At 44.2% G+C, this 20,076-nt stretch overlaps 1 protein-coding gene across 2 annotated transcripts in view; it reads right to left on the bottom strand.

Annotated features, from left to right (window-relative positions):
- Window positions 1-20,076, bottom strand: part of BTBD1 (BTB domain containing 1) — a 208,945-nt gene that overhangs the window by 75,324 nt on the left and 113,545 nt on the right. For both annotated transcript variants that reach the window (XM_069222562.1, XM_069222563.1), the window contains exon 7: window positions 7,719-7,865. In XM_069222562.1, coding sequence (XP_069078663.1) covers window positions 7,719-7,865 — 147 coding nt within the window. The remainder of the gene's footprint in view (window positions 1-7,718; window positions 7,866-20,076) is intronic.

The raw sequence follows: 20,076 nt of genomic DNA on the forward strand, positions 1-20,076 counted from the left end.
CTGCTTAGTTGTAGGGGTTTTGGGGCTTTGAAATTTTCCCCTATTCCTAGGGAATTGCCCTCCTCTGTATTGGCCCCGAAATCCTCCCCTGTACTGTCCCTGGTAACTGGACGGTGTTGCCTGTGAGGTGCTGGCTTGTGTGGCCTGACCCCAAAACCCCCCTCTAAAGGGTGTTTTGCGGAAGGTGTTGTAGTTTCCTCTGCTCTGCGGGGAGTAGAGTGCGCCCATGGCTTTAGCAGTGTCAGTGTCCTTTTTAAGTTTTTCTATCGCCGTGTCCACTTCTGGACCGAACAGTTCTTTTTCATTGAATGGCATATTGAGAACTGCCTGCTGTATCTCTGGTTTAAACCCAGACGTTCGTAGCCATGCATGCCTTCTGATGGTCACAGATGTATTAATAGTTCTTGCAGCTGTGTCTGCTGCGTCCATGGAGGAGCGTATCTGGTTGTTTGAAATGTTCTGACCTTCCTCAACCACTTGCTTTGCCCTCTTTTGTAGGTCCTTGGGTAGATGTTCAATGAGGTGTTGCATCTCATCCCAATGGGCTCTGTCATAGCGCGCAAGTAGTGCTTGAGAGTTAGTGATGCGCCACTGGTTTGCAGCCTGTGCTGCGACTCTCTTTCCAGCTGCATCGAACTTGCGGCTTTCCTTATCTGGGGGTGGTGCATCCCCAGATGTGTGGGAGTTGGCCCTTTTCCTGGCTGCTCCCACAACGACGGAATCTGGTGGCAGCTGTGTAGTGATGAAAACCGGGTCTGTAGGAGGCACCTTATACTTCTTTTCCACTCTTGGTGTGATTGCCCTACTTTTGACCGGCTCCTTAAAGATTTCTTTTGCGTGCCGGAGCATACCAGGGAGCATAGGCAGGCTTTGGTAGGAGCTGTGGGTGGAGGAGAGGGTGTTGAATAAAAAGTCATCCTCGACCTGTTCTGAGTGGAGGCTTACATTGTGAAATTGTGCTGCTCTAGCCACCACTTGAGAATACGCAGTGCTGTCCTCTGGTGGAGATGGCTTTGTAGGGTATGCCTCCGGACTGTTATCTGACACTGGGGCGTCGTATAAGTCCCATGCGTCCTGATCTTGGTCACCCTGGCTCATGGTGGTGTGAGCTGGGGAATGTGATGGAGTTTGTGCTGGTGAGACGTTAATTACAGGTGGAGGAGAGGGTGGTGGAGTAACCTTTTTCACCACCTTTGTTTGTGGTGTTTGTTCAGTTTGGAACTCCAATCTTCTCTTTCTTCTAATAGGGGGAAGGGTGCTTATTTTTCCTGTCCCCTCCTGTATGAAAATACGCTTTTGCGTATGGTCTACATCAGTTGATTGCAGCTCTTCCTCAAAACTATGCTTTCGCATTTGGGAGGTTAGCGATTGCTCTTCTGTATAAGAGCCTGAAACTGGGTCGGTTGCAGTTTGTTTTGGCACCGAAACCCTGTCTGCATCTTTTTTCGGCTCCGAGGTGACTTTTTTCTTTTTCGGGGCCGAAACCTCTCGGCGTCGATCTTCGTCGGTGCCGCTGTCTCGGCGTCGAGCCGTGTCTACACCGGTATCTCGGTGTCGATGCTTGTCTCTAGCACTCTCTCGGTCCCGAGAAGGCTGCGTGCCGGTGTCTCGACCGGAGTCGGACGGTCTCGGCACTGTTTGGGCCTTTTTCGGTGCCGACGGTCGGTCACCGAATTTATGGGTCGAGCCATGGCCTGATGGCAGTGGCGTCCCCTGGGCCTTGTCAATCTTCTTCTGAATGGTTTTCGACGTTTTACTCACGGTTCGTGGATCGTCGAATTCCTCGGAGTCCGATTCGTGGATCGAAAAGGTTCCTTCCTCTTCTTGTTCCTCGAACTCTCGGTGGGCTGTCGGCGCGGACGCCATTTGAAGTCTTCTGGCTCGACGGTCTCGGAGTGTTTTTCGGGACCGGAACGCACGACATGCCTCGCAGGTGTCTTCACTGTGCTCAGGTGACAGGCACAGGTTACAGACCAAGTGTTGGTCTGTATAGGGGTATTTGTTGTGGTATTTGGGACAGAAACGGAACGGGGTCCGTTCCATCGGCGTTCTTCTGCACGCGGTCGGGCCGACCAGGCCCCGACGGGGGATCGAAAAACTACCCCGAAGGGCACCGGAGCTCTTCGATCTTCGATGCGGTGTTGAATCTAACTACGCCGATCCCGAACGCAACAATACGGACGAAAATCTTCCGAAATTAGCTATCTTTCCGTTCCGAAACTCGGAGCGACAGGAACACGTCCGAACCCGATGGCGGAAAAAAAACAATCGAAGATGGAGTCGACGCCCATGCGCAATGGAGACAAAAGGAGGAGTCACTCTGTCCCGTGACTCGAAAGACTTCTTCGAAGAAAAACAACTTGTAACACTCCGACCCAACACCAGATGGCGAGCTATGCAAAACATGCGTATCTACAGCGACAGATGCCATCGAACATAAAGTTTCAAAAAAAATTTTTTTTTTTTTTTTTAGCAAGTATCATGTTCCTCTCATCAACCAGTCTGACAGGTAGTTCTTAAGTTGCTGTTCCTATTAGCGCAGCTTGGAATCAATCCTTATGTACAGACCATTTGGAGACTAAGTTGTTTTGCAATTGGGTGTTGCAAAAGGAGAGGAAGGATGAATTTAATTGCTAAGATAATTTACAATATAGTGCATGATGCTTCTTATGACACAATGGGACTACTGCAACATTCAAAGCTGTAAAATGAAGGCATCAATACTTTTCATAATTACTTTAGAACCAGTAGAAGGCAGATCCAAGGGCATAGATAGTCAGAACGTTAGCACAATGCAAACTTTAGAATTATTAAATCGCTATTTGATCTGGCAGGCAGATGTGGTGAATTAGAATTCACATGGACCAGTTATATAGATTCTTTTCTAAAGTTTATGACAGTCCCTGAACTATGGATGCATTTTTATTATGGGTTTATTTACAATTTTCTGAGTCATTGTGGGTTTGGATTTATAATAGCCAGCACCACTGATTTTCCATCATTACCTTTACTGGCAACTTGTTCAGTTTCTTCTTGAAAGAATCCTTTGATCCTGACACATAGTAGACCTTGGCCATTTTGATATGGAGGAGGAGGTGTATTTTTTCAGATTCTGAGAAAGATTCACTTAAGAGCTAGAATAACAAGTAATCTTCATCACAAATGAAAGCCGTTTTCAATCACAGATGGTAGGAAATGTACCAGAACTGACCTGCAAAGAGTACTGAGACATTTCAGTATCTGGAGTCAGAGTCCAAATTGCATGGTATGATAAAATGTAAATGGGCCACCAAGTGGATGGTTGGCAAATTAAAGAGATATGGGTGTTTTTCAATAAAGCCACACTGACAGCTTACTCACTTGTGAAATATGCACTGGTGGTTTTCCTATGCATAGTTCTTTTATATGGGACACTGTACTTGTGGAAATAGACAGCCTTTAAAATCTAATTCCATTTGAAGGGGACCAAAATCCAAAAACAATTATTTGGGTTTTATGATGTCTACAGTTTCAAGTAAAATCACAGAACGTTTCCTTCATTTACAGTAGGGATATTTATGCTTTGAAGGTACAATTCTGGAAAAAAGTGTACGATCCCTGGGGGCATAGAGTCTGTATCTCACTAAATGTCATGCATACGACATTGTTATGAAAAAGAGCATGAGCCTAAGAAAGGTGTTGTAAAGAAAGATTGAGAACAAGCTCAAAAACAATTCGCCTTCAGATTTAACACTAAAAATAAGTTCCCAGGCACTCACCCATGGATTTTGAATCCCTATCTACTAACACTGGTAGAAAGAGATTGGTATCAAAAACATACGCCTCGAGTCAGCCATAAAGCTGGAGAAAAGATGTATTTTCTCCAAACCTTTCCAATTTTGCATGTGTGATGTACCAGAAACAAAACAAAGTGGTAAAGTATTAAACCTTGTCAAAACAATGAGTTTTGTGCTGAAAGGGTAGTCTTCCAGTATAAAACCCAAGCCTGATATCACTCAAGTACCCTTGCACTATGGTGCAGGGTTTGTGTGCATAAGTGCAAGGCAGCCTAAGGTAAGCCAGCACTAGAAGAGATGACGAAGTCCTAAGGTCCAACTCCATTTTTAAGTAGGCCCTGGCTCCATCTTAGGTAAATACTGCACATCGCTAATGTTTCTGGATTTATGCAGAATCATTGTCATGTCTGCCACTGACGCAGATGTTGTCTGACTTTATCTTTCTAGGAACAATAAAAGTGTCAAGTTATTCAGCTAATGACACAGATACAACACATGTTGCAACATCAATTTGGGACAAGTTTCTACTTATCACTATGTCAAGTTCAAATTAGAGTGAATATAGACATATAGCCAAAATAGTGTAGTCTAAATTGACGTCCTTTCACCTTATATGTTCATAAGGAAATGCCCGGGACAAGCGTAATTGATGTCAGATATGCCTAAACTTACACCAGAAATTCCAATCTCTGATAAGATTTAGTATATAGGGGCTCCCACTTGCTCACTTGTCAGGAAAGGTTCTACATACCAAAATTATCACACAGGATTCTGCCAGCGCTTGCCTGATGCTGATAAAGTCAAGTCCTGGAGGAAGGCCGCTATCTCAGTGCGTTTGCCCTTTGCACAGAACACTGCCTTTACGCCTCTGCTGAGAACGACAGCTCTTGTTGTAACCAAGGTATGCAATGTGCCTCCTCTTCCAAAAAAAACCCAGACTGCAAGTCGCTCTAGTTTTCATGGTCTCTTAGCGTAGCGCAGTGGTTCCTAAACTGTGCGTCGCAGCACCGCAGTGCGCCAGAAAACCTAGCTAGGGGAACTATGCACCAAGCTCACAGTTTGGGAACCACAGGTGCCTTTAAAGTAGCCTTCGGTGTGCAGCAGCGCATTCTTTTACAAAGTTTTCGATATTAAATAACAAAAGCACAAACCATTAAACAACACTGATGCGTCTTGCACCTTCCTGCCTTTGTGTTTTGCTGTCATCTGCTCTAGGGTACATATGTGTGCATATTCCTCAATAAACAGGTGTGTAGTTGGGCCGCTGCATTTAATCTGTGAACGAAATGGCTACATGCAAGTACTACCTAAAAGCCTAGACGCTAGTATACTGTGGAAGTGGCATTAGATTTGTGGGCGAATTTCAGGGGCAATGGGCTTGTTTCTGGGTTTCAGGGCATATATGATTATAATACCCATCATCAGCTTCATCCCAATTATTTTCAGGGAGAAAAATGGAAGTACTCCTAAGGCCAAGCTTACAACCCCCCTCACCCGCCCAAAAAAAAAAAAAAAAAAAAAAAATCTAACATAATGGGGAAGCCGTGGGTCGAGAAAGTTTGGGAACCACTGACGTTGCGCATAAAGAGATAGGGTGTGAGATTCCAGATGACATTTATATAGTGTTAAAAATATTTATTTTATTCTTGTTTTTATGATATCTTGTGTAGTTATTGTAGATGTGCTGAGAAACAGGTTCGCCCTGTTGTAATAAATGCTTTTAGTTAAAAGTGTTTATTCTTCTGAGTACAGTCCCTGTGTGATACAGTAAATAACAAAGTCTGTTCGTTTCTGTTACCACGATGCCCCTGATCCTACTGCAGGGGTTGTTAGTAACTCAAAAGTAATAACTCTACTCCAACAATGTATTTGGTGGGGTTTCTCAGGGTTACAATAACCCGTTTTTCACATTCAGTGCAGGTGCATTGAACTAGGTTCTCCTGTGTCACCCGTGGATGGGAAAACAAACCCTGTAGAATTACACCAGAGTCGTTGTTTATGCAACAGAGAGCAAAAGCACCATATCTTTGTAGATCTGGTGCAGTTTTGCTCTCTCCTTTTCACACAAGGCAGCACTGCAACTTTGGTTACTGCGCATCATAAAAAAGGAAGTTATTCTGTCCCACTGCTTCTCCAGACCAAGCACTCCGTATAATGCTTACCAGTATAAATAACCTGGGACTCCTATACCTTGTAGTTCTTACTGTCTTAAGTAATATTTCCTGTACATTTATTGTATGACTCACGGTCTCTGTATGTTCGTGATGTCAAGCGCTCTGGGCTGATTAGCGCAAAAAAATAAATACATATGAGAAAGGGATAAAAGAGAGATGAGGGTGGTAGTAGCGGAATTTGTGGAAAATTAGGTCATTTGGGGGGAGCGGGCGTCAACAAAGTTAGTGTAACACTGGATGCCACTAATGCTAAACCTGGCCCTATTTGAATGAAGTAGCTCCAACAATTGATTTCAAGATGATATGTTGATTTCTGCTTCAAGTCTGTCCTAAAGCTAAAGTGATGCTTTTGTGGGTGAAATAGGAAATAAAATTGCTATGCCATGCAATTGAAGAGGATTCTCTCAACTCAAGTAGCCAACGTGAAGCGGTAGGGGTAATCATTGCTTTCCAAACAACTCCTGCACCGATTACCATGCACATTCAAACACTCCTCATTTTGCACTCAGACACTGCTCAATCAGCGCTCACCCATTGCTCATCCTACACACATGGCTTTCTGCACATTAAGACATTGCCCATCCTGAACAGATCAGACCCAGACACACAAACCACTCACTTTGTACTCACCCTGCCCACTCATGCACCACTCAACCTGTACATTCAGACACCCTTCTTCCTGCACTCAGACACCTCATGGTGCAATCCTGCACTGCCTACCCTTTTACTCACACACCATCCACCCTGTATTTACAACACTCCCTACACACCATGCCCTCGCCCACCATTCAGTCATTCCACATAAACCTGACCCTGCGCTCAAACACAGATCACCCTGCACATTTAGATATCCCTCACCCTCCATTCATGCATAGCTCGCTCTTGAAGTCATATTTACACACCAGCAATTTGGAAGCAGCCTGCGGGTGACATCTAAACGATAGCTTCATAGTGTCTGCATACTTCTCAGCTCTACGTACTGAAAATACATTTGTGATCGTCTGATTTTCCTGGTGTGTTTTCCCCATAATGTGTGTTTTTGTATTTCCTTTGATCTTGATTCAAGGGCTCACATGCTTAGTATTTTGTCAATATTAAATTTCTTAGTTTTTGCTTTTCCTATTTAATATTGCATCCCAAAACACCGGTTAATATAGTTAGTAAAAATAAAGCATCCTGTTTAATTCTAGGGAAGGAGCCAATTGAATTTCACTTGACACAGGCAAGGAACGCGAAAACCAGATCACGGGTAGAAGCATGTGACTACACGGTGGTGTCACATAAAGGGATGGCTTTTACCAGGAAAGACATGAGGTGAGAATAAAAACAATAGGGATAAACACTGATTATAATAAATCTACATGTGAGAAAAGGATTTTCAATGTTAAGCGTACAACAGAAGCAAATTTGTAATAAACCATAAATTAAAAAGAAAAACAGCAGTAGGCAAATACTTGCATTATGGATTTATTTACCCTAGGTGTTAGGTTAGAAACAAGCTAGCAGTTTTTCTGTTCAGCTCGGAGGCCACTCCTGAAGAAGCTATGAACTCTGGGGCCCACATACTATATTCTGCAGACTGAAATCCCCTATAGCTGCAAATGTTTATCACAGGCTACCGAAGACACGAAATGCTAGGATCTGTTAAGGGAATGCAACAAAAATAACCAGAGAAGCCTAAAGGAAAATGAATGATGAACATGACTGAATGATAGTAATACTGATTGTCATACAAATATTAAATAGGCTTATTTTCGAATGGTCTTACTTTTAGCGTTGCACAAGCTGTGTAGCAAATGTTGGGCAAAATCTCTATAGCTTCTTTGAACATCACTCGAAATGTATTAGCTGTTCCATCACAACTAAATCCAGTATCGTTCTGTCCCAGAGTTTGATTCTTTTCATATTCAATTATCTGCAACAGGAAATATAATAGATCAGAAAAGTAAAACAAATGGATCTTTATTCTACATATTAAACATTAACATACCCTTTTTACTCACAAACACCTTTGACTTGTGCAAATGGAGCAGTGGTTTGCACCAAAGATTGTTGGAACTGATCATTCATCCTAGAATATGATTACTGAGCAGATGTTATAATATATATATATATATTTTCTCCTTGGGAAATAAACAAAGGTTACAGGGGCGTTATAGTTAGGCTGAGATTTCACATGCACAAAACCACTGAAATCTAGCAGTTAAAGTTGCCTGAGCTAACTGCAACTTACGCCCCCGCAATGCACTGCTTATGAGCTCACATATTTTATCACTCATGACATGGTCAGTGACTTCAATGATGACATCTCAAATTACATCACTGTAACTTCCCTGCTTGTTCGAACAGGTGATATAATATATTACCTACTGACGATCGCCAGTACGTAGTTATAGTTAGGACCTTGTTTCTATGGAAAAACCATAATTGACTTGGCTATATCTTTGGCTTCGTTTGACTAATCTTCACGAAATTTTCCAAAAGAAGTGTGCCCAAGAATCTTGTTGTGCATGGGAAGTTTCAGGGTGATCTGTCAAGCGGTGGCCGAGAAAAAGGGGGGCTCAATAAAAGTGTATTTCCCATTTTAATTCCCATTGGGATTTTGAACATGACTACAGCCTGAACTGCTGAACGGAATTACACCACATTTGGCAGAAAGGTACCTTTTCGTTCAGAGAGAAGCCTTTTTATTATTTGGTGTAAATCTGTTGAGCAGTTTTTGAAATATTAATAGAAAACCAAATTTGTATAACTGGAGGCGCGAAGGCTTCGCAAATACTCCTGATCTAGTGCAGAGATCTGAATGGCTGCCAACACTTTAATCGGGAAGTGTTGGCAGCCATTTTGAGACTCGGCTTCTGCAGAGTCTTTATAAAAAAATAAAAAAATAAAATAAAAAAGAAGAAAAAGAAAAAGGCGCAGGGATCCCCCCTCACCCCCCCAACAAGGCTTAAAAGTATATATTTTTTTTAACATCATGGTGAAAAATCACAGCAAATATGTGCAGCCAGCTCCCACCAAGCAAAAGCAAACATAACTCCGCTCTCTGCACGCGGGAGCAGTCAAACTCCGGCTTGCAGATAGTGTAGTTTTCACCTGTTTCCCTACACACAAATATGCGTGCAGGGAAACAGATGAACACTGCTCCCGCAAGCTTTAAACAGCAGCTCCCTGCTTGCTGAAGCAATGCTAGCTCCCGCAGGGGTAGAGAGTCAGTTCCATCTTGAAAATTATACGATGAGGACACTCGAGGAACAATCACATTGGAAAAGTGACAGACACACAAGGTCACTGGGGACATTTTCTTAATGTCCTTTATCCAGCCGTAGTGTAGGAGATGCACTATACATTTACCCAACGAGGTTGAACTTAGTAATTAGCAAGTAGAAAGTACTCCAGTTGGGTAGACATTTTGCACAAAACGTGGCCTCATATTTGCTAAATATGCATGGGAGGATTCATTCTAGCACGATGCTCATTTTACAGAAAGTAATCCTTAGCTGCAAGCACTTACACGTACAAACAAAGCATGTGCCATGTTGAAGCTCCACTTCTAAAGTACTGGTAAAGTACTAATCATCCTAACTTTGTGTGCATGGCCAAGGTAAAGCAAGTGTGTTTTCTCTGTATTTCCATCTTGCAAAGTTATCTGTAATCCTTGACAGAAGTGTTTCCAAGCTTGCCTTTTTAAGGCTCAATATCTCATGTACTGACAGTGACGAGAGGGTTCTATCTTGTAAGCTGCTGCTGAAACCCAACGCATAGGTCGTGCGTGACGGGAGGTCAGTGGTTATAGGGGGTTGGCGGCTATAGGAGGTTGGGTGCAGGGCCTGGCTGCAGGCCGAAGGCTGTGCTTGGCAAGGCGTCGGGTGGTTATAGGGGGATGGCTGCAGTCAACCCCCACCATACATGCGCAGAGGCCGTGCACGGCTGCGGTTGAATTAACATATAGTAATTAAAATGATATATTTTATAAAATTTTATGTTTAAAAAAATCATAGAAATTCACTGAAAACAAAGGTTACAGGGACGTTACAATTAGGAAACAGAATTAAAAGGAACATAGAAATTCACTTAAAAAAAAAACTAAGGTTACAGGGATGTTATAGTTAGGGTTATCGCAAGTAACTATAACTTGTGCCTTAAGATAACTATAACTCGCACCCTCACGCCCTCGCCATTTTGCAAGTTATAGTTACCTTAGGGCAAGAGGTATAGTAACTGAGATAACTAACTATAACAGGTGAAGTTCTATAGTTTTGTACATTTAAAATGTGAGCCTCAGTAACCTTTGTTTTATATGGAAAATGTCACCTACCCAGTGTACATCTGTTTGTGGCATGTTCTGCTGCACATGCTATACATAAGTCCTGCCATCTAGTGTTGGGCTCAGAGTGTTACAAGTTGTTTTTCTTCGAAGAAGTGTTTTTGAGTCACAGGATCGAGTGACTCCTTGTTTTCCCCGCAGAGGGTAAGGTAGGAGTGATACAGTATAAAGAAAAGAGATGTCCACGCAAATGGAATAAAGATATATACATATGTACAAATGAATGTTTTAACTTAAACGGCTACAGGCTCCTGGGAAGGTGGGAGGGTGCATGTGAATCTGCGGCGGAACATGCCACGAACAGATGTACACTGGGTAAGTGACATTTTCCGTTCGATTGCATGTGTAGCTGCAGATACACATGCTATGCATACATTACAAAGTAGTTTTGCCTCCCATAAGCGGTGGTCAGCCTGTAGGAGTTGAAGTTGATTGCAATAGTGTTCTTAGTACAGCCTGTCCTACTATGTTGTGTTGCTAACACATCTACAGATTAATGCTTGGCAAATGTATGGGATGTTGACCAAGTGGCTGCTTTACAGATTTCTGTCATTGGTATATTTCCTATTGTTGCCCCTTTTGTACTGGTGGAATGTGCTTTTGGTGTTACTAATAGCTGCCTTTTAGCTTTTAGGTAACATGTGTGGATGCATTTTACTATCCATCTAGCTAGTCCTTGCTTTGAGATAGGGTTACCAGTATGTGGTAATTTTGGAACGCCACAAATAACTGTTTAGTTTTCCTAAATGATTTAGTTCTATCAATGTAATACATTATAGCTCTTTTAATGTCCAATGTATGCAGCGCTCTTTCTGCTACAGAGTCTGGAAGTGGGAAGAAGGCGGGGAGTTTCACTGTTTGATTGATATGAAACGGTGATATCATCTTTGGTAGAAATTTTGGGTTTGTTTGACGTACCACTTTATGTTTGTGCACTTGTATGAACGGTTCTTGAATAGTGAAAGGCTGGATTTCACTAACTCTTCTTAATGAAATAATTGCGACTAGGAATGCAACTTTCCATGTTAGGTATTGAATCTGACAGGAATGCATAGGTTCAAATGGTGGACCCATGAGTCATGTGAGTAAAATATTTAGATTCCATGAAGGCACTGGGGGTGTTCTTGGTGGTATGATGCGTTTTAGTCCTTCCATGAAGGCTTTGATAACAGGGACCCTAAATAGAGAGGTGTGTTGTATATTTTGCAAATACACTAAAATAGCAGTGAGATGTATTTTGATGGACAAGAAGGCTAAATTTGCTTTTTGCAGATGAAGCAAGTAACCTACAACGTCTTGTATTGACGCTGAAACCAGGGCAATCTGTTTAGATTGACAGTAAAAGACAAACCTTTTCCATTTGTTCGCATAACACTGCCTGGTAGTGGGTTTTCTTGCTTGTTTAATTACTTCCAAACATTCTGTTGGAAGATGTAGATATCCAAACTCTAAAACTTTAGGAGCCAAATCGCTAGATTGAGTATTTTGGGATCTGGATGCCTGATCAGTTGCTTGTTTTGCTTTAACAGATCTGGTCTGTTGGGGAGTTTGATGTGTGGTACCACTGACAGATCTAACAGTGTTGTGTACCAGGGTTGACATGCCCACGCTGGTGCTATAAGTATGAGTTTGTTTTGACGCAGTTTGTTGACTAGAAATGGAATGAGTCGGAGAGGGGGAAAAGCGTAAGCAAATATCCCTGACCAGTTTATCCATAGAGTATTGCCCTTGGATAGAGGGTGTGGGAACCTGGATGCGAAGTTTTGGCATTTTGTGTTTTTGTTGGTGGCGAATAGGTCTATGTCTGGCGTTCCCCAGTGAAGAAAGTATATCTGAAGCACTTGGGGATGAATTTCTCGGCTGAGAACATCTGCCAATTCGTTGGGTATCCCTGAAATGTATTGTGCTACCAGGTGAATGTTGTTGTGTATTGTCCCATGCCAAATCTTTTGTGCTAGAAGGGACAGTTGCGATGTGTGGGTCCCTCTTGTTTGTTTAGGTAGTACATTGTAGTCATGTTGTCTGTTTTGATAAGAATGTGTTTGTGAATGAGAAGAGGCTGAAAGCTCGGAGTGCTAGGAATACGGCTTGCAATTCTAGGTGATTTATGTGAAGTTGTTTGTGTTTGGTGTCCCATTGTCCTTGAATGTTGTGATTGTTGAGGTGTGCTCCCCACCCACTCATTGATTCATCTGTTGTAAGTATGGTCTGAGGCAGAGGGTCTTGAAATGGCCGCCCTTTGTTTAGATTTGTGGAATTCCACCACTGAAGTGATATGCGTGTTTGGCGGTCTATCAACACTAGATCTTGAAATTGACCGTGTGCCTGCAACCATTGTTTTGCAAGGCACTGTTGTAAAGGCCGCATGTTTAATCTTGCATTTGGGACAATGGTGATGCATGATGCCATCATGCCCAACAGTTTAATTACAAATTTGACTGTGTATTGTTGGCTTGACTGAATTTGTGCTAATGCATTGTGGAATGCTTGAACTCTTTGTGGACTTGGGCTTGCAAGTGCTGTTTGCGTATTTAGTGTGGCTCCTAAATACTGTTGAATTTGCGCAGGTGGGATTTTTGGTAGTTTATAGAGAACCCTAGAGTGTGTAGGGTTTGTATTACATAATATGTATTGTTTTGGCACTGTGTATGACTGTTGGATTTTATTAGCCAATCGTCCAGATATGGAAAGACATAAATGTGCTGCCTTCTTAGGTAGGCTGCAACTACTGCCAGGCATTTTGTAAATACTCTGAGAGCTGTTGTTATCCCAAAGGGTAACCCTTTGAACTGGTAATGTTTTCCCTGTATTACAAACCTGAGATATTTTTTGTGCGCTGGATGGATGCGTATGTGAAAATATACATCCTTGAGGTCTAATGTTGTCATGAAATCTTGCTGTTGTAGCAGTGGCACTATATCCTGTAGTGTTACCATGTGACAGTGTTCTTATAGGATGTAAAGATTGAGAGTTCTGAGATCTAATATTGGTCTCAAGGTTCCATCTTTTTTGGGAATAAGGAAGTACAGGGAGTAAAGCCCTGTTCCTATCTGATTTTGTGGTACAAGCTCTATGGCTTGCTTGAGTAAGAGTGATTGTACTTCTTCTTGCAAAATGGAGATGTGTTGGGAGGAGAGTTTGTGTGGTTTTGGAGGTATATCTGGGGGAATTTGTGCCAATTCTATGCAATAACCATTGTGGATAATAGACAATACCCAGTTGTCTGTTGTAATGGGTATCCAATTGTTGTGGAACGTTTGCAGTCTTCCTCCCACAGGTGAGGTGTGATGTGGGAAGAGGTAGAGAGAGTCACTGTTTTGGCTGTGAGGCTTGTTTTGTTGGCTGATATTTTCCCCTACCTCTGGGAAATTGGCTTTTATAATTTCCTCTTTGAGGCTGGTAAGATCATTTGGATTGTGAGGTGGATGCCTCAGGTGTTTGCGCTCTAAAACCACCCCTGTATTGAGATTTCCAAAATGAACCTCTGTATTGCGTGGTATACAGAGCACCCATGGCTTTAGCGGTGTCTGAGTCTTTTTTCATCTTTTCAATAGCCGTATCAACTTCAGGGCCAAAAGCTGTTTTTCATTGAATGGCATATTAAGGACAGCCTGCTGAATTTCAGGCTTAAACCCTGACGACCGAAGCCATGCCTGTCTCCGAATAGTAACATCAGTATTGATTGTCCTAGCTGCTGTGCCTGCTGAATCTAGGGCTGATCTAATTTGGTTGTTAGTAGTAGCCTGCCCTTCCTCGACTATTTGCTGTGCCCTTCTTTGTTGGTCTTTGAGGAGATGCTGGATGATATCTTTCATCGAGTCCCAGTGGGCCCTATCATACCTAGCCAATATTGCTTAGGAGTTGGCTATCCTCCATTGAATGGCTGCTTGTGATGCTACTCTTTTGCCAGCAGCATCGAATTTCCTGCTCTCCTTGTCCGGTGGTGGTGCACCACCAGATGACTGAGAGTTGGCCCTTTACCTAACTGCACTTTTACAACTACAGAATCAGGAGGCAGTTATTGAGTAATGAGTGCCAGGTCAGAGGGAGGTGGTTTATAGTTTTTCTCCACTCTGGGAGTGATGATCCTGGCCTTGACTGGCTCTTGAAATATTTGATGTGCGTGCTTTAACATGCCTGGAAGAATGGGAAGGGACTGGTAGGTAGTGTGTGTGGAGGATAATGTATTAAAAAGAAAATCATCCTCAAAGGGCTCGGTGTGCATGGCGACATTGTGGTATGATGCCACCATAGCCAGAACTTGAGTGTATCCAGTGCTCTCTTCCGGTGGTGATGGTTTGGAAGGATAGCAGTCTGGGCTGTTATCCGGAATGGGATCTGGATCATAGGGATCCCAGGGATCCACATTGTCCTGTTGTGAATCTACAGAATGTACAGGAGACTGTGCAGGTGTAGGAGTAGTAGGTGGAGACAAGCAGGTGAGGAGTGTAGGAGGCTGGCCTGGCTTGTAGTGGGTACCATAGGTACTTACACCTTGTGCCAGGTCCAGTTATCCCTTATTAGTGTAGAAGAGGTGTTTCTAGCAGCTTAGGCTGATAGAAGGTAGCTATGGTAAAGCAGCTTAGGCTGAACTAGGAGACATGTAAAACTCCTACTATGCCACTGGTGTCATATGCACAATATCATAAGAAAACACAATACACAGAATTACTAAAAATAAAGGTACTTTATTTTTATGACAATATTCTAAAAGTATATCAGTGAGTACCCTCAGTATGAGGATAAGATATATACACAAGATATATGTACACAAACCCAAATTAGGTAAGTAATAGCAAGAAAAGTAATGCAAACAGTGTAGAATCACAATAGGTTGCAATATGAACACGTAGGTATAGGGGCAACACAAACCATATACTCCAAAAGTGGAAATGCGAACCACGAATGGACCCCAAACCTATGTGAGCTTGTAGAGGGTCGCTGGGACTGTAAGAAAACAGTGAGGGTTAGAAAAATAGCCCACCCCAAGACCCTGAAAGGTAGGTGTAAAGTGAACCTACTACCCTCAGAGAGCACAGCAGTCATGATAGGGGGATTCTGCAGGAAGAACAAACACCAGCAATGCAACAACAGTGAATTTCCGGACCTGAGTACCTGTAAGACAAGGGGACCAAGTCCAATAGTCGCAACAGTGTCGAGAGTGGGCAGGAGCCCAGGAAATTCCAGCTGAGGGTGCAAGGAAGCTGCCACCGGATGGAAGGAGCTTGGAGTTCTGCAAGAAAGAAGAGAGCTAGGGACTTCTCCTTTAGAAGACGGATGTCCCATGTCGTGCTGAAGCTTGCAGAGGTGTTCCCACGCAGAAAGACCGCAAACAAGCCTTGCTAGCTGCAAGGGTTGCGGTAGAGGTTTTTGGGCGCAGTTGTGGCACAGGAGGGACCAGGATGTCGCCACTTGGAGGAGGAGACAGAGGGGGCGCCCAGCAACTCAGAGAGCCCTCACAGAAGCAGGCAGCACCCGCAGAAGTACCTAAACAGGCACTTGGAAGAAGAGTGAATCAGAGTCCACACGAAGTCACAAAAGGGAGTCCCACGACGCCGGAGGACAACTCAGAAGGTTGTGCACTGCAGGAAGGAATGTCGGGGACCCAGGCTTGGCTGTGCACAAAGGAAATCCTGGAAGGGTGCACAGGCCAGAGAAGCTGCAAATCATGCGGTACCCAGCAATGTAGTCTAGCGTGGGGAGGCAAGGACTTACCTCCACCAAACTTGGACTGAAGTGTCAATGGACTGTGGGAGTCACTTGGACAGAGTTGCTGAGTTCCAGGGACCACGCTCGTCAGGATGAGAGGGGACCCAGAGGACCAGTGATGCAGTCTTTTGGTGCCTGCGTTAGCAGGGGGAAGATTCCGTCGACCCACGGGAGATTTCTTCAGAGCTCCTGGTGCAGGGAGGAGGCAGGCTACCCCCAGAGCATGCACCACCTGGAAACAGTTGAGAAAGCCGGTAGGATGAGGCGATACAAGGTTGCTAGTATTCGTCTTGCTACTTTGTTGCAGTTTTGCAGGCGTCCTGAGCAGTCAGCGGTCGATCCTTTGGCAGAAGTTGAAGAGGGAGATGCAGAGGAACTCTGATGAGCTCTTGCATTCGTTACCTGCCAAATTCCCCAAAGCAGAGACCCTAAATAGCCAGAAAAGGTGGTTTGGCTACCTAGGAAGGAGGATTGACTACCAAGAGAGGTAAGAGCCTATCAGAAGGAGCCGCTGACGTCACCGGCTGGCACTGACCACTCAGAGCAGTCCAGTGTGCCCCCAACACCTCTGTTTCTAAAATGGCAGAGGTCTGGGACACACTGGAGGAGCTCTGGGCACCTCCCCTGGAAGGTGCAGGTCAGGGGAGTGGTCACTCCCCTTTCCTTTGTCCAGTTTTGCGCCAGAGCAGAGCTGGGGGATCCCTGAACCGGTGTAGACTGGCTTATGCAGAGATGGGCACCATCTGTGCCCATCAAAGCATTTCCAGAGGCTAGGGGCGGCTGCTCTTCCCCAGCCTTCACACCTATTTCCAAAGGGAGAGGGTGTTACACCCTCTCTCAGAGGAAGCCCCTTGTTCTGCCTTCCTGGGCCAGAACTGTCTGGTCCCCAGGAGGGCAGAAACCTGTCTGAGGGGTTGGCAGCAGCGGAGACCCCGGAAAGGCAGTTTGGCAGTACCCGGGTTCTGTGCTCAAGACCCGGGGGATCATAGAATTGTCCCCCCAATACCAGAATGGTATTGGGGTGAAGATTCCATGATCTTAGACATGTTACATGGCCATGTTCGGAGTTACCATTGTGACGCTATACATAGGTAGTGACCTATGTATAGTGCACATGTGTAATGGTGTCCCCGCACTCACAAATTCCGGGGAATTTGCCCTGAACGATGTGGGGGTACCTTGGCTAGTGCCAGGGTGCCCACACACTAAGTAACATTGCACCCAACCTTCACCAGGTGAAGGTTAGACATATTGGTGACTTATAAGTTACTTAAGTGCAGTGGTAAATGGCTGTGAAATAACGTGGACGTTATTTCACGCAGGCTGCACTGGCAGGCCGGTGTAAGAATTGTCAGAGCTCCCTATGGGTGGCAAAAGAAATGCTGCAGCCCATAGGGATCTCCTGGAACCCCAATACCCTGGGTACCTCAGAACCGTATACTAGGGAATTATATGGGTGTACCAGTATGCCAATGTGAATTGGTAAATTTAGTCGCTAGCCTGTTAGTGACAAATTTTAAAGTAAAGAGAGAGCATAACCACTGAGGTTCTGGTTAGCAGAGCCTCAGTGAGACAGTTAGGCATCACACAGGGAACACATATAGGCCACAAACATATGAGCACTCGGGTCCTGGCTAGCAGGGTCCCAGTGACACAAACATACTGACAACATAGGGTTTTTATTATCAGCACTGGGCCCTGGCTAGCAGGATCCCAGTGAGACAGTGAAAACACCCTGACATATACTCACAAACAGGCCAAAAGTGGGGGTAACAAGGCTAGAAAGAGGCTACTTTCTCAAAAGGAGAATGAAGAGGAGGCTGAGGAGGTGGAAATTGTGGCGGTGGAGATTTTTGCTTAGGCCTTGGCACTTTAGATGGTGGCTGATCAGTGTCCAATCGTCCTTGGAAGGCCAGCATCCTCTTAGGCTTCAGAGGAGGTGCAATTATGATCTTGCCAGTGTCTTCATGAATGTGAATTCTGGCCTGCCTTTCATCAATGTCCTCCATTTGTGTGAGTTCCTCCGAAAATTTATGGCTTTCTTTAAGTTGTTTCAAAAGTTCATGCTCCTCTGTGTAACTGGGTCTTTCCGGCTCCGAAGCCGGTTTTCTGGGGATCGAAAGGCTGGGAGTGGATGTTGGCCACAGCTCCGAAAGCGATTTTCGAGACTTCGACTCAAAGGGTCTGTGTTTGCCTGTTTCGCAGCCAGTGCTTCGGCGGCGTGGCCTTTTTCGGTGTCGGAGTTGTTGCTTGGTCATCGGAGGTCTTTTTGTGGGTCGAGCCATGGCCTTATGGCAGTGACGTTCCCGAGGCCTTATGTTTGGCCTTGGATTGGACAGGGGCAGGCGTACTCACATACTGTCCTGCCGTGATCGATCTGTCCTCCTCGGATTCCTGCTCGGAATCAGACCCTCGGACGGAGACTGAGGTGTGCATGATCTCCTCTTCCTCTACGTCGAGACGTTCATTGCTTTTCAACGCCATTTCCAACCTTCTTGCTCTTCTGTCTCTTAGAGTCTTCTTCGAACGGAAGGATCTGCAGGCCTCACAAGTATCCTCTCGATGGTCTGGAGAGAGACAGAGATTACAGACGAGATGTTGGTCTGTATACGGAAACTTGGCGTGGCACCGAGGACAGAAGTGAAATGGGGTCTGGTCTATGAGGCTTCCAAGCGGTCGGCCCGACCAGGCCCGAGTTGGGCAAGGGCGCCCCGAAGGGCGAGTAAAGAAGTTGGATCCGACTGTACCGAAGTGTGGATTAGAGATGATATGCGATCGAAACAATACCGACGAATTAGAGAGTTTTTAGAACTTTTCCGACTCGAACTACCGGAGCCAAAAGAAACACGTCTGAACCCGATAACGGAAAGAAAACAATCTAACATGGAGTCGATGCCCATGCGCAATGGAGCCGAAGAGGAGGAGTCACTCGAAAACACTTCTTCGAAGAAAAACAACTTGTAACACTCCGAGCCCAACACTAGATGGCAGGACTATGCATAGCATGTGTATCTGCAGCTACACATACCATCGAACATATATACATTTATATATATATATATATATATATATATATATATATATATATATATATATATACACATACACATACACACACACACACACACACATATATATATATATATATAAAACAAGCAGGGAAGTTTTACAATATAAAGACATACAAAAATAAATGACCGCTCTAGCACTACAGTGATTCAGTAAGGTTCAATACAATAATCCAACTGAGGTTTATAACAATGAACTCTAAATGAACAACAAAGTAATCAAATATCACAGCATCATTTGAATGACACAGTTCTTGAGTTTCTTGAGTAAGTAGTGGTAATCAGGCAATGAGAAGTACACAAGCTATTCCAGACACGAGGATCATGGATGTGGGTTTAATTTTTTTTTGTTTGTTTTTTAATCACAGACTTATCAAGTCGAGCTACCGCTCTACTTCACAAGTACTGGACATCCCTAGTGAGATGGCGCTGCAGGGGAACACCCACTTTCCCAACCACTGCTCAGAATGGTAACATCGGGAAAATGCTCTGTGCAACTAGTAAAGGATGAGCACAGAAGTGGCAGGACTGACAGCCAGTGCAGAGAGACAACGTTGGCTGAGAGAGAAGGAAACAGAAGAGTAGGAGTCATCAAAGAATGGAAAGAGGAGAAAAATAAAGCGGGCCTGAGAGCGGGAAGAAGGAAGGAGTAAAATGTAAAAAGAAGACACAAATCCAACAGTGTGACATGGAATTATAGGGTAAAGTAAGAGCCTTAGAGGGGGTGACGATAATATTTTAAAGTGAGACCAGGCGACAGTGGGGGCATTAGTGTCAGTCTGAGAAGACAACAATTCTAGAGAGGAGGAGAATAAGAGAACAGGAAGCTAAATGCTGAGTGTTCATTGAGTTTGAACATCACCATCAGAATAAGTCTGATGCATACAATATTGGTTGGCTGTGATAGAAGCAGACAGTGGTGGCATACACTGTGAAATCTTCCCCTGGTGACCAGTGAGGATCTAGTAATTGTAGGCAACTGTGAGCTGTAGTAGGAGCAAGCACTGGTGGAAAGTGTCCCC

The sequence above is a fragment of the Pleurodeles waltl genome, chromosome 3_1 (assembly GCF_031143425.1).
Source record: "Pleurodeles waltl isolate 20211129_DDA chromosome 3_1, aPleWal1.hap1.20221129, whole genome shotgun sequence".
NCBI lineage: Eukaryota > Metazoa > Chordata > Amphibia > Caudata > Salamandridae > Pleurodeles > Pleurodeles waltl.